General features: G+C 39.6%; 1 protein-coding gene across 1 annotated transcript in view; it reads right to left on the bottom strand.

The window, feature by feature from the left end:
* polr1b (RNA polymerase I subunit B) overlaps positions 1-8413 on the bottom strand; it is a 43571-nt gene extending 35158 nt beyond the window's left edge. The window contains exons 1-5 of the mRNA XM_034185046.1: positions 8237-8413; positions 6504-6671; positions 6171-6317; positions 4658-4790; positions 4437-4573 (exon numbers count right to left, since the gene is read on the bottom strand). Of these exons, the coding sequence (XP_034040937.1) occupies positions 4437-4573; positions 4658-4790; positions 6171-6317; positions 6504-6671; positions 8237-8413 (762 nt within the window). The remainder of the gene's footprint in view (positions 1-4436; positions 4574-4657; positions 4791-6170; positions 6318-6503; positions 6672-8236) is intronic.
* Positions 8414-14452: the final 6039 nt, after the last annotated feature.

Genomic DNA, 14452 nt, shown 5'->3' with positions numbered 1-14452 from the left:
ACTAAACTCCAGCCTTCTATTAGATGAAACTTTCAAAGAGTCTCTTAGGTCTCAAATTAACCTGTATATAGAAACCAATGTGCCCACTGCCCCTTCAGCTGGAGTGGCATGGGAGGCATTAAAGGCCTTTTTAAGAGAGTACATTATTCAACATGCTTCTTTCAAAAAGAGAGAGAGCCTCGCCATGCTCCAGGATCCTGAACAACAGATTGAAGTCACTGAATCTAGTTTTAAAAGGGAATCCTCTTTATCAAACTTGAATAAATTGACCAAACTGAAATATGAATTTAATGCAATACTGTCACAAAAAGTAGAATTTTCTTTATTTTGCACGAGACAGAAGTATTTTGAAGAAGGGGATAAGGTAAGTAGGCTCCTGGCAAGATATATTAAACAGAGGAAGCCATGACCACTATCTCGGCCATTAAAGATGGTAATGGACATCTTTTTGAGCCAAAGAGAATTAACACAGCATTTAGTAACTTTTATAGAGATCCATACAGTCCAGAGTCAAAGGCCTCAGAGAATGATATAAGAAATTTTATGCTACCCCTAAATCTTCCCAAAGTCACAGCTGATCAGCTCGTATATCTGGACTCACCCATCACTATTGAGGAGATAATTGGGGTCATTAAACATCTTCCTTCAAGTAAGGCTCTAGGTCTAGACGGCTTTACAGCTGAGTTCTATAAATCATTTCCTGAAGAACTGGCACCTCTACTCCTGCACACCTACAACGAGTCCTATCGAAAGGGAATGCCTCCACCTTCTCTGTCAGAGGCCATTATTACGCTTATTTTTGAAAAAAGATAAAGATGCCTCTGACTGTAAAAGTTACCGACCAATAAGTTTGACCTCTTATGACAGTAAAATTTTATCTAAAGTGTTGGCCAATTGATTAGATCGAGTGATAACCTCTCTCGTCCATGCGGATCAGGTTGGATTTATATGTTTGCGCTCTTTGGCGGATAACATTAGGTTTATTGATATCATGTGGGCAGTTCAGGGTAGTCAGTCTCCTGTGGCCACTATCTCGCTGGATGCCGAAAAGGCATTTGACAGAGTTGAATGGCGACACTTACAACTCTGGAATGCTTTGGCTTCAGCAAGAGTTTTAATCGATTGGATTAGGCTTATATATGCTCACCCCAAGGCTTCTGTTCTTACAAATGGGATAATAGGTCCTTCATTTGAGCTAGGTCGAGGCACCAGACAGGGGGACCCCCCTCCCCTCTTCTTTTCGCCCTGGCCTTCGAACCATTGGCAGATGCTATACATAGGGAGCCCACATTTCCAGGTGTAAGCGTAGGGGGTGACTGTCATAAACGTATGTTGTACGCTGACGCCATTCTTCTTTTTGTATTGGATCCAGAGTATTCCTTTTCCTCTCTGCTCACAATAATTAACACGTTTTCAGAAATCTCTGGTTATAAAGTAAACTGGACCAAGTCAGAGGCCCTTCCCCTATCTTGCTACTGCCCTAAGACCCTTTTCCCAACTGGCATGTTCTCTTTTCTGCAGAAGGGCATTAAGTATCTTGGTATTGTCTTCCCACCGCATTTGTCAGACTTGATAAAAATAAATTTTGAACCTCTACTAAGTGGGACGAGAGCTGATTATCTTTCTATGTGGGGGGAGGTCAATATAATAAAAATGGTCTGTACACCCAAGTTTAATTATCTGTTACAAGTTTTACCTGTCCATGTTCCTTTGAACTATTTTAAACAATTTGATCAGCTTTGTAATTTATTCATTTGGAGCAAAAAGAAGCCTAGACTTAATTTGAGAAAACTAGAGACCAGTGGACAGAGGTGGACTTGGGATGCCTAATTTACTCTATTATCACTATGCCTTTTCCCTTAGGCACATGGCACATTGGTTTTTACCCCCTGAGAAAGCACCCCCTTGGTTCTACCTTGACAGCTTTGTTTGTTTACCCTTTACACCACTCTATAGTCTTTCGATTAATCTCGACCTTCATAACCAGTCACACCCTGTTCTGCCTCACTTGAAAGGAGTATGGAAGAAAATGATCCAAAATTTTTAAATTTGACCCCCACCTCAATCAGTCTGCCGGTATTTGGCATAATCCCAAACTTTGCATAGCTAAGTCGCCTTTTTTTTTGTGGAAGTCCTGGTTTTTGAAAGGTATAAAAGTGTTGGGGGATTTATATACTCAACAAAAATATAAACGCAACACTTTTGGTTTTGCTCCCATTTTGTATGAGATGAACTCAAAGATCTAAAACTTTTTCCACATACACAATATCACCATTTCCCTCAAATATTGTTCACAAACCAGTCTAAATCTGTGATAGTGAGCACTTCTCCTTTGCTGAGATAATCCATCCCACCTCACAGGTGTGCCATATCAAGATGCTGATTAGACACCATGATTAGTGCACAGGTGTGCCTTAGACTGCCCACAATAAAAGGCCACTCTGAAAGGTGCAGTTTTGTTTTATTGGGGGGGGATACCAGTCAGTATCTGGTGTGACCACCATTTGCCTCATGCAGTGCAACACATCTCCTTCGCATCATCCGTGAAGAGAACACCTCTCCAATGTGCCAAACGCCAGTGAATGTGAGCATTTGCCCACTCAAGTCGGTTACGACGACGAACTGGAGTCAGGTCGAGACCCCGATGAGGACGACGAGCATGCAGATGAGCTTCCCTGAGATGGTTTCTGACAGTTTGTGCAGAAATTCTTTGGTTATGCAAACCGATTGTTTCAGCAGCTGTCCGAGTGGCTGGTCTCAGACGATCTTGGAGGTGAACATGCTGGATGTGGAGGTTCTGGGCTGGTGTGGTTACACATGGTCTGCGGTTGTGAGGCTGGTTGGATGTACTGCCAAATTCTCTGAAACGACTTTGGAGACGGCTTATGGTAGAGACATGAACATTCAATACACGAGCAACAGCTCTGGTTGACATTCCTGCTGTCAGCATGCCAATTGCACGCTCCCTCAAATCTTGCGACATCTGTGGCATTGTGCTGTGTGATAAAACTGCACCTTTCAGAGTGGCCTTTTATTGTGGGCAGTCTAAGGCACACCTGTGCACTAATCATGGTGTCTAATCAGCATCTTGGTATGGCACACCTGTGAGGTGGGATGGATTATCTCAGCAAAGGAGAAGTGCTCACTATCACAGATTTAGACTGGTTTGTGAACAATATTTGAGAGAAATGGTGATATTGTGTATGTGGAAAAAGATTTAGATCTTTGAGTTCATCTCATACAAAATGGGAGCAAAACCAAAAGTGTTGCGTTTATATTTTTGTTGAGTGTATGACAATAATGTGTTGAAATCTTTTGAAAAACTCTTACAGGATTTTAATTTACCCCAGCAGGACTTTTGGAAATATCTGCAATTGTGACACCTGGTGGTAAATACATTGGGCTCACCCACAAAGCCCCCTTCATGCTGTGACACTCTGGAGGACATTAAAAAGGTTTTTGGACGTGGCCTCGAGGCCTCGGTCTATTATAAAATGTTGCTGTTATCTTCAGATCTTAATATACTCGTATATTGTCCCTTAAAAGAGCCAGGGAAATTGATTTAAATCTCTGTTTTACTGAAGAGGAGTTGTGTAGAGTTGTTAAGAATATGAAAAAATTATCATGGGAATTACAATCTAGACTGGTTCAATTTAAAATCCTAAACCGCATATACTCGACACCTTCTAGGTTGCATAAAGCGGGATTAGCGGACTCGGGTGCCTATTGGAAGTGCCAGCACGATAGTGGCTCACTTTTGCATATGCTCTGGGAATGTCCTAAAGTTCAGTTATACTGGTCTTCGATTCACACTGTTGTGGAGAAAGTTGTTGGTCGGGGCATTCCCTTTACTAACAGGCTTTATGTACTAGGAGATCCTTCTGTTTTGATTTATTTGCCCTCTTCACTTGCACAGTTGGTACAAACAGTCATGCTGGGGAGAAAACTTTTAGAAAGAGAGTGGAAGGCCCCATTGACACATACTTTCTCCCAGTGGCACACCTCACTTGGACAACTGGTAGCATTTGAAAGGTTATCGTACAGACTGTTGAATAGAATAGATGAATACAATGACAAACGGGCCCCATATTTTTCCTATACATGCCAATGATGTTTCCGGCTCAGGAGGTTGATCTTTATTGGTTCTGTCTGGTAACCTGGGTATAGTTGGCATCCTTTTTTTGTGTGTGTTTTATGGTTGGTCTTATTTTGTCCATTTCTTAAGTGTTCGCATATATAACTGGCCTAAGGTGCGACATGGCATAATTTGTATGGTTTATTCTGTTAAATAAAGTTCAAGTCATAAAAAAAAAAATACTGAGCGTTACCATGCAAGTATGAATATATATGCTGTAACCACTTAGACTCAGTTGAAGCGCACTTGAAGTTACTACTGTCCTCTTTGATGCTAAATGCACCACTGTGATCCACGCTACCTTCAGTGCAAAGCCCAGTGGGAGAAAGAAGAGCTCTTTGTGGTAAATGAAGTTCAACATCACGGTGCCATTCTCCAGGTAATGCAGGTTCATGTTAATGGCTGTGTGCTCCTCCTTTACACAGCGTATGGAAATACCTGCAAAAGATCGGGGGGTGGATCTAATCAATTACAGCTGAAATTTATCAGGTGACGATAGTGTAAATGTATGTGTGTTTTTACCATACTGAGTGTATCCCTGTCCCCTGCTTTTCCACTTGGGTCTTGACATGGCGATGGGATAGTTTCTGCGTGGCATGATCAGCATACGGATTACCTTCTCTATTCCGTTCACAATGAAATAGCCTCCCATTTCCTGTTAAGAGTTAGAGAGAAACACAGAGATAGCTGATTGATTTTAACTGACATTACAAAAGCAACTGTTTCAGGGCCACAGCTAATAAATATTATCATTATCAAGTAATGCATAGATTACTATTAATACTATCAGTATTAATTCAGGGGTCACCAGCCCTGCTGCTAGAGAGCACCTACCCTACACGATTTCCATGGCTGCATCACAATTCAGGGGCTGCACCCTTTTCAGGGCCATGTCCCACGAAACCCTTCAGACAAGGGAGGACTTTCCTACTATGTCATTAGTGACAGTGCCACGACATGCTCACTTCTTGGGCATAACCATAATTTAGTAATCTTTGTCAGTACTTCTAAAAAAAAAAAATTACATATCTGCAATTGCACATTTCGGTGGTGGCCAAGTGGATAGTGCGCTTGGCTTCAGGACAGATGGTTCCCGGTTCAAACACCACCCCTGCTACAGTTCTCCATGTAATGTGGAGTTGCATCAGGAAGGGCATCAGGTGTAAAACATGTGCCAAATAAACATGCTGACCCACCTTTTATATAATCACACAATGACCCATGGGACTGTTTGGGTGGCAAGGGACACGTGTCATGTCCTTCATTTTCAGAAGAAAGATGGCTGCACGTTGTCCGCTTTGCAAGGAGTCTTTGAAATGGGACAGCTTAGTTGTGCTCTTGACTGGCTGAGCACACCTGACTGTTAATTAATTATCAGTGGGTGGTGCAGGAATAGTTGAAAACATGAAGGGCAGGTGCTCTCTAGGAACAGAGTTTGGTGAACCCCAAATGAAGTCTTCAAAATAGAAAAAAAAAAAAAAAAAACAACATGCAGGTTGGGGCAGGCAAGGCCAGTGCTTCCGTATGCTGATCGGTGTGGCTCAGCACAAGTCGGAGAAGGTCAGTTAAACTTGTATCAGCTTTGAAGCTGTTCAAAAATTTCACAGCGCTTAGCCAGGATGTGGGTTCAGTGCAACTCACTGTCAGCTTTTCACACAAGCACAGAAAGAGATACCGTCAACCAGCCTCCAGTAAACAAAACAAAAAACAAAAAACAAAAAAAACCAAGCAAACAAACAAAAACTAAACACTGTCTTGACTTTTGCTGAACAGTGTGCCTCCTCTGGAGCACTCAGTACTGACTACAGCCACGTGAGAACCACTTGGGAAAAATAAATAAATAAATAAAATCAGCAAAGGTGCCCAGATTTATGATGCAAAACAGCACCAAACTTGGGCAGATGTGAAAGGATCTCAACTACCCAGGTGCAGGTGGAGCAAAGAGAATTGAAAAATGTGCAGCGGGGATGCTTGAGGACCAAAGATCTGAAACACTGAATGGACTCAATGTTGTAGTATTACATGGTTGTCTTACCTCAGCTTCTTCGTGGTGTTCAATGAGGTCTTTGGGGGACATGCCATGAAGGTTACACAGTTTTGACTTCACCATGATAGGCACCTGACCCAGGGTCTGCTTGATGATGCCTTTTGGGATTCCATTGATCGACCAGCTAATGTCTGTCTAAGATGACAAGTTAATCCATCAAACAACTAACCCACATACTATCAAATAATGCACACAGTATCAAGCTGTGTGCTAACTCAAAATTATTTCATGAAATGTGTGGGCCAGGGAGGGGCACAGATTAATAGCAGCTTTTCTTTCAAAACTTTAGGAAAACAGTGTTATGCATAATTTGAGGCTTACCACAAGCTTTCCTCTGTACGAGCATCTCCTTCCCCGACATTCGGCTGGAAACACCCTCATTTCCTTGCAGATGTTCCCCTTGGCAACTGCTGGGTTGTAGATTGTAGCTTCAACAAACACAAGGCTAATCCTGTCATTTTTTGAAGAAAACTCCAAGGGAGAGATGGCCTGGGTGGGGTGGGGGTGGACACACTTAAGACTAAAGAAGCTTCACTGCTTAAAAATTAAAAATTGTGCTCAAAAAGAGGTCAGTCAGACTGTGAGCACATCTAAAGTCTCTCCAAAATCAGAGTACATCAAAACACCACAGCAAAACATAGATAAACTCTGTAATTTCTATCTGAGACTTTGATTCAGATTCTTTATTGTCACTGTAACAAGTACAACAAAAGGTAAGGGCTCAAGCCTTTCACTGCAAATATAAACCTGAGTAAACCACGCACAGACTTTAAAGATATGGAGAAGGAAAGAAAACTAGAAGCACTCAGAGTGCAAACCTCCGCCAAGGCCATGGGGTCACTGACACCATAACATCTACACGCTGTGGAATCATTGAACCTAAAAAAGTGTAACAATGATGTTTGCTCAGTAGTAAAAAAAAGTTTCATCTGCTGTGACTGGATAGCATGTATCCTTAGCGCTTGGCATCACAGTTTATTGCAACTTGCACCTTTAACCAGAAGCTACTGTCATCTGAGCACTGATATTGTGAATTTTTTAACATTTATGAAACACTTCTCTAAACAAGGCCATAAGGTCACTGACCCCAAAGAGATTCCCTGCTTGGCACAGTGATCTATTTCTTTTTGTCTGTTACTCTAAAATGGTATATAATAATCATTAGATTATTAATATATAAACAAAAATAAATTTAAGAAATATTACAATTTGAAAACAAATGCACCCGAACGTGATGACAGCTGCAACTGCTTAATGCTAACTTTTAACACTGAAAATGCCATAGACATGCTAACACGTTAGCATCGGGATCCGGATCACCACTAAAATTGAATCACTTGTTCCTCTTGTCATTTCCAACCACTCCACAAAATTTCATCAAAATCCGTTCAAAACTTTTTGAGTTATCCTGCTGACAGACAGACAAACAAACAAACCCGACCAAAAACATAACCTCCTTGGCGGAGGTAATAAACATAAAATTTAACAGAATGAAAACTGTGTCCAAAGCACAAATTTAAAAAAAAGAAAAAGTTAGAAGAACGTAGTAGCAAAAAGATTGTATATAAAGAAGAGAAAAATATGTACAAAACTGTGGATACCTCAGTGGCAGTGGATACTGCACATAAACAAATACTGCACTCATTTCAAGTGTGGGATGTGACATGACAATTTGGTTCCAGTGGCATTCAAAGCTCTAACAGCAGTTGGGTACAAACTATTTTTCAATCCACTTGTACTTGCTTTATGAAACCAGATTCGATCAGGGAGTGCAAAGAAATCCGTTTGTCCCGATCCGCATACTTCGGCATATCGAATATTTCTAAAGGTTTTTCCTCATGCATCTCTTATTTGCAGGTTTACTAAAGCTGCAAATTGTCCTCCAGCTGCAGGAGCAGATGTAACGTCTTTATGAAACAAAGTTCTACTAAATACACCTTTAAACATTATTACATCACCATTAAAACAACTCTGGCCATTTGAAGGTAATTATTAATTGGACAAGATGTCAGCATAAAAGAAAAACGTTGTGTTTAATCCAAAGTGTTCCTGACCTGCACGACGCGGCTCAGTCCGTCGGTCACCGCCTGGTCAAAGGACTCGATATGAGCCTTTGTTAGGTCCTGAACAGAAGCGTGCTGAGTCTCCGCCACCAGGCCGAACCCTCCCAAAGTCAGGTTCCTCAGGCTCGGACCCGCAGCCAAATTACTCCACTTATTAAAAAAGTCCATGATTCTGCTTGTTTACACGTGCATGCTGACCGACACAGGAAGTACGTCACGCCTTCTTCTTCTGGCCTTCTTCAGAGTGAAGGCGGCACATTGCTGCTCCCCGCAGGCCACGGCTATAAGTTCAGATCATGGTCCTTTTTTTTTAAACCCCTTCGAGTAAATAAGTCATTTTGCTGAATGGTAAAGGTATAAATACGTTTTTATCATTTATTTAGACATGTATTAATTTCTTGATTCATATGTATAAAGCATAAATAAATTTTTTTTTTTCTTTATTATGCATGTAGTCAAACATTAATACATCATATATACAGTACTGTGCAAAAGGTTTTAGGAGCATTTAAGGCATCATAAAAGCATTGTTATGCACTGTAAACAAAAAGAATAGTTGAGAATACTTCAAATTTGCAGTATTGCAATATTCTACGTATATATTATAGTGTTTAGTTCATCATCGGCAAAACATGTCTTAGTGCAGACTGTTGCCTACAAATTTGAAGTATTCTCAACTATTCTTTTTTACAGTGCGAAGCAAAATTATGAAAACCTGATAAATATTCATAAATAAATTAAATGTGTGATGAATTTCAACTTTAATGATAATCTATATGACAGTCAGGATGTATTTACGTGATTTTTCGTTGTAGACGTCACAGGACCTCAAAAACTACTTTAGGGAAAATGCGACAAAGTATGAGTAATAATGTTTTACAATCATTTTAATATTGTATGTTCATTTGCAACTGTGTTTGTGTGGTATTCTATTGGCCAGTACACTTACAAAGAAATTATTATGGACCAAAGAAATGTGATTCACATGTTCAACTTTGTTGGAAGTGATTTCGTGTTGACATGACATGGGATGCCTAAAGCATCTGCACAGTACTGTGCATGCATTTATACTTTAGTACATGCATTAAAGTTGTGATGTGATGCTGTTTAATTGTGGCAGGATAGTTCTGAATGCATGACCCACCACTGCTAAACAGCCATAACATGAAACAATTTTAATTCTCTATTAAAATCTGCCTACTTATACAGATATCCATTTTCTTTAACTAAAAAAAGCTGTTTTCCTCATCTGCCTCGTGTGTGTGTGTGTATATATATATATATATATATATATACATACATACATACATACACACACAACCCCTGGCAATAATTATGGAATCACCGGCCTCAGAGGATGTTCATTCGGTTGTTTAATTTTGTAGAAAAAAAAAGCAGATCACAGACATGACACAAAACTAAAGTCATTTCAAATGGCAACTTTCTGGCTTTAAGAAACACTATAAGAAATCAAGAAAAAAGAAAAGAAAAGCTAAACGAAAGCCATCATTAACACCTAAACAGAAAAAAAAACAAGGTTACAATGGGCTAAGGAAAAGCAATCGTGGACTGTGGATGACTGGATGAAAGTCATATTCAGTGATGAATCTCGAATCTGCATTGGGCAAGGTGATGATGCTGGAACTTTTGTTTGGTGCCGTTCCAATGAGATTTATAAAGATGACTGCCTGAAGAAAACATGGAAATTTCCACAATCATTGATGATATGGGGCTGCATGTCAGGTAAAGGCACTGGGGAGATGGCTGTCATTACATCATCAATAAATGCACAAGTTTATGTTGATATTTTGGACACTTTTCTTAACCCATCAATTGAAAGGATGTTTGGGGATGATGAAATCATTTTTCAAGATGATGATGCATCTTGCCATAGAGCAAAAACTGTGAAAACATTCCTTGCAAAAAGACACACAGGGTCATTGTCATGGCCTGCAAATAGTCCAGATCTTAATCCAATTGGAAATCTTTGGTGGAAGTTGAAGAAAATGGTCCATGACAAGGCTCCAACCTGCAAAGCTGATCTGGCAACAGCAATCAGAGAAAGTTGGAGCCAGATTGATGAAGAGTACTGTTTGTCACTCATTAAGTCCATGCCTCAGAGACTGCAAGCTGTTGTAAAAGCCAGAGGTGGTGCAACAAAATACTAGTGATGTGTTGGAGTGTTCTTTTGTTTTTCATGATTCCATAATTTTTCCCTCAGAATTGAGTGATTCCATATTTTTTCCCCTCTGCTTGGTCTAAATAAGTAACCGTTACTGACTGCCACAATTTTTTTTTCCTGATTTCTTATAGTGTTTCTTAAAGCCAGAAAGTTGCCATTTGAAATGACTTTAGTTTTGTGTCATGTCTATGATCTGCTTTTTTTCTACAAAATTAAACAACTGAATGAACATCCTCCGAGGCCGGTGATTCCATAGGTCAAGATCCTAATGTTTGCAGTTTAGGGGGTCAATGTCTTGTTCACGGATACTTCACTGCTAAGCCACAACTGTGGATCGAATCCACTGATTTACAGTTAGATTTCTGCTTTATCACACAGAACAAGGGAAAAAAATAGTGTGACTTCAACTTAAAGTTGATGTCAGTCATATAATGAAAATAACAAAAGACAGAGGATCAATGATGGTCCACTTTTTAATTTATTTATTGTAATATGTTGTTTCTGATAAAGACAAGTGCTCATGCAAGATCTTGGATGAACCACAACACACATATAAATATGACATTTTCTAAGTTCCTGTTTTCCATCTGATGTCATGATACTAAAAATATCTTTGGTAAAGATGAGAAAATTCAGAAAACACTCAAACAGAAATATGAATTATGAAAAAAAAAAAACCTGAATAAAATCACTTGAATAAAACTGCATCTAAATAAGAAAGATGACATCATTAAGAAAAGTCAAATTCACTTCAATACAAATAAAGGCATATCTAAATGATGGAGATCCATTGCTTCTTTTTAAGGCACCCTTTCCTTTGAGAAAGGAATTTCCTGACCAATGACAGTTAAAAAAAAAAACAAAAACAAAAAACACATCATCATCTGACAACTTGCTTTGGATATTTCCAAAGTCAGTAAAAATGCAAACTCAACATAAAGTGTACATAATCACCCATGAGTACTTTCATACATCTTTCAAAACTTTAAAATGTTATTTCAGCGTCAATAGCATTTTGTGATGTTACCATAGCAGATACATCATATTTTCATAGCCATTTATCTAATTACAGTCTTGTTTATTTCACTTACTGATTATGAGTTCCAGCACTGATGTATATCATGGATGAAAACCATAGATGCAGGCAATCATCTCAGAAGGTTGATTCTAGTTTGTCTAATAAAATCCTTAATTGTACTCAAACAACTGAATAAAGCAAACTGGTCTGACCAGGATCAGTGGATCCTGGATCAACCAGTGTGTCCTGGTTCTTTTACATATACACAAGTTAGGCCTCAGGTGTCTGCGGCATCGTTGTTCCCTTCAAAGAGGATGCTCTTCCAGCTACATAAGATTTTTTTTTTTTAACCTACCAGAAATGACATAAAATGTATAATTCTGGAAGTTAATCTGCATATGGGTACACAATGAATAACTACCCAAACAGAACTAAACTGAGTATCTAAAGACCATGCACTTCAATGACGAAAGTACTCAAACACAGCTGTGGTAACATCAAACAATTTTACACATCCTCTTGGGCAGTACAACTCAGAGGTCTGATGGATTCAGAGATCTTTGAAAAAGAAAATGGACACAAATACAAATGAAACCTGAAAGAGTGCATGCAAGAAATAAAAATAAGGACAAAAAAGTGCCCTTAATTTTTGTTTTCAGTTAAAAAGTGTACAATATAACCCAAGCGGTGACAGAACCAGTCAATAGTGGAGATTAGCTATATCTCAAGGTGCTGAAATATGAAGAGCTCTTTACTTGTTCTGCATTTCCTAGTATTGTTGGCTGTGCACCAAATTTAGCTAAATAATAAATGTCATGCTAATCTAATTACATCTTTTCCGCAAATCTGATTGGTTAATTGTGTGAGATTTCAGACCATAAAATATCGCGTAAAGTGGCAAAATATTAAAACGTTTCACATTTAATGTGTTACTCCTTGCCCTGTCCACGCGCGTTGCTACGCGGATGTCAATAATGGCTGAGAGTGAGAAGTTGCAAAATGCCATTAAACACGAAGAAGAAGAAAAAAAACTGGCTGAGCAGCGACACCAAAATGGATTAATTTAAGCTACCATACGAAAGTAGTGATGTGGATTCTGCTCACGGAATTTCCAGTTTGGCATGAAGATGCTGTTGCCATGGTAAGCTTTAACGAGCCGACCACACCCTTTGTGTGCGTAATATTTTTACCGAACTATATTATTATGCCGATTAAGATGTAGCCTTAAGTGGTGGGCACGGATCTGTGCAAACGTTGGAATTGGATTAGAATGGGAATAACCCCCTTGTGTCTGATGACCGGCGACACATTAGCGGAGCTGGTAAAACAGCTATTTGCGACCGTAATCCAGCATTAACGTCTGCAAATCATTGGGTTATTCCCTAAATGAATGCTGTTCCTCAAAGAGAGCTACACGCAACTTAACTGACTGAAAAGTTGTTTCACAGGAAGAAAATCCTGTGTTCAATTCCACCTGGGGTCTTTCTGTGGAGTTTAGTAGTTGTCACCATCTGTACGGATTTGCTCCAAAAATCTAAATACAGGAAGATGTAAACCCTGTACAGGCCCCCAGGTTCATCGGGCTGTAGCTGATCCCAGACACTGCAGCATGAAGCATATGAGTGTATGACTCCCCTTGGATGTGACACCCATCCATCTCAGGCTACTTCTCCATCCAACGCCAGTACTAATTTATAGATGGGTAGACTGGGCCAATGTAGCTCAGCTGTCTTGTTCAAATACAGAGACAGATGCCTGAAACACACACCTGGAATTGAACCTTAGTCTATGTATGGGAAGACCTACTCCCACCCAGAACAGCATGCCTATGGTGCATCTTGTCCAATGAGTGTTGGGATGTGAAGTGATGGAAAGGACAATGGGGTATGGAAAATAAATACCTGACTGTTAACAGTGCAAGTTATGATTTGGGAATCCATCCTTGCTGTGTAGTTTAATTTCATGTGATCATCAATAAATGGGGTTTCAGTAACAAATGACACACATTGTACAATCAACTTGTCCCCAGAAGGTTGGAACCACACATAACACTGACAGTTTAGCTTCATAAAAAAAAAAAAAAAAAAAAAATCCAACTTGACCTATTCAGGCGTCCAAGCCCCCAATAACCTCCCAAGGCCCCGCAGGGGCCATGCAACTCATAATGATGCAACTATAGGGGTGTGGGTCAGACCCACAGTGTTGACGGCACTATCACACCAACTCTGCCTTCAAGAGGACTTTAACCAAGACTCACATTTTTTTTTTTCATCATGTCCACTGTATCAGCAATTGCTCCCCCCATGTGCTTGTGGCAATGTGCACTCTGGTAATTATGGTGTTATCCCTAGTTTGTCAGTCTATACATGTCAATATTCAAAATGTAATTTATATTCAAATCTGTTCAGCCAAGTTTTCTATCAAACTGCTCCAGATTTCCAGTTTCCCTGTAGATTCATCCCAGTCTCGCGCTTTTTTTCGTGCGCTGTCACAAAATGAGTCACATTATCGTGACACAGTATTTTTATTTTACTATTTCTTACCCTACCTAACCTAGCTCTCTCCCTTCCCCGAACTCTAACCCCTACAGACTCCCCACCCCACGTCACCCCTCATTTTGTGCTCGCGTCACGAAAATGTGGCACTTTTTTAACGGTATCACAAACCATAGGTTATTTTACTTTTCATGTTTCATCCAGGACTGTTGCAAAGGCTTTCTGTTTTGACTAGTACCTGTAGTAGGTTCTCCAATATAAAAGTAGCCAACTTTTGAGCTTTTGAGCTCACTGTAATAACTTACCGTAATTTCTAGACTAGTGAGCGCACCTGAATATAAAACTCAGCCACCAATTTTAAAAAGGAAAAAAAAATTGTACATATAGAGGCCGCATTTGTTGTTAAGTCGCAGCTGTCCACATTGAAACATGAGATATTTACACAGAAAGGTGTTACACAGAAAGATTTTTTTTTACTTTTAATTAAATACACACTGGTAACATACAGAAAC

This window comes from Thalassophryne amazonica, chromosome 13, assembly GCF_902500255.1.
Source record: "Thalassophryne amazonica chromosome 13, fThaAma1.1, whole genome shotgun sequence".
NCBI classification, from domain to species: Eukaryota; Metazoa; Chordata; class Actinopteri; order Batrachoidiformes; family Batrachoididae; genus Thalassophryne; species Thalassophryne amazonica.
Note: the sequence above shows the minus strand (reverse complement) of the source record. Positions and strands in the feature narration are given on the sequence as shown.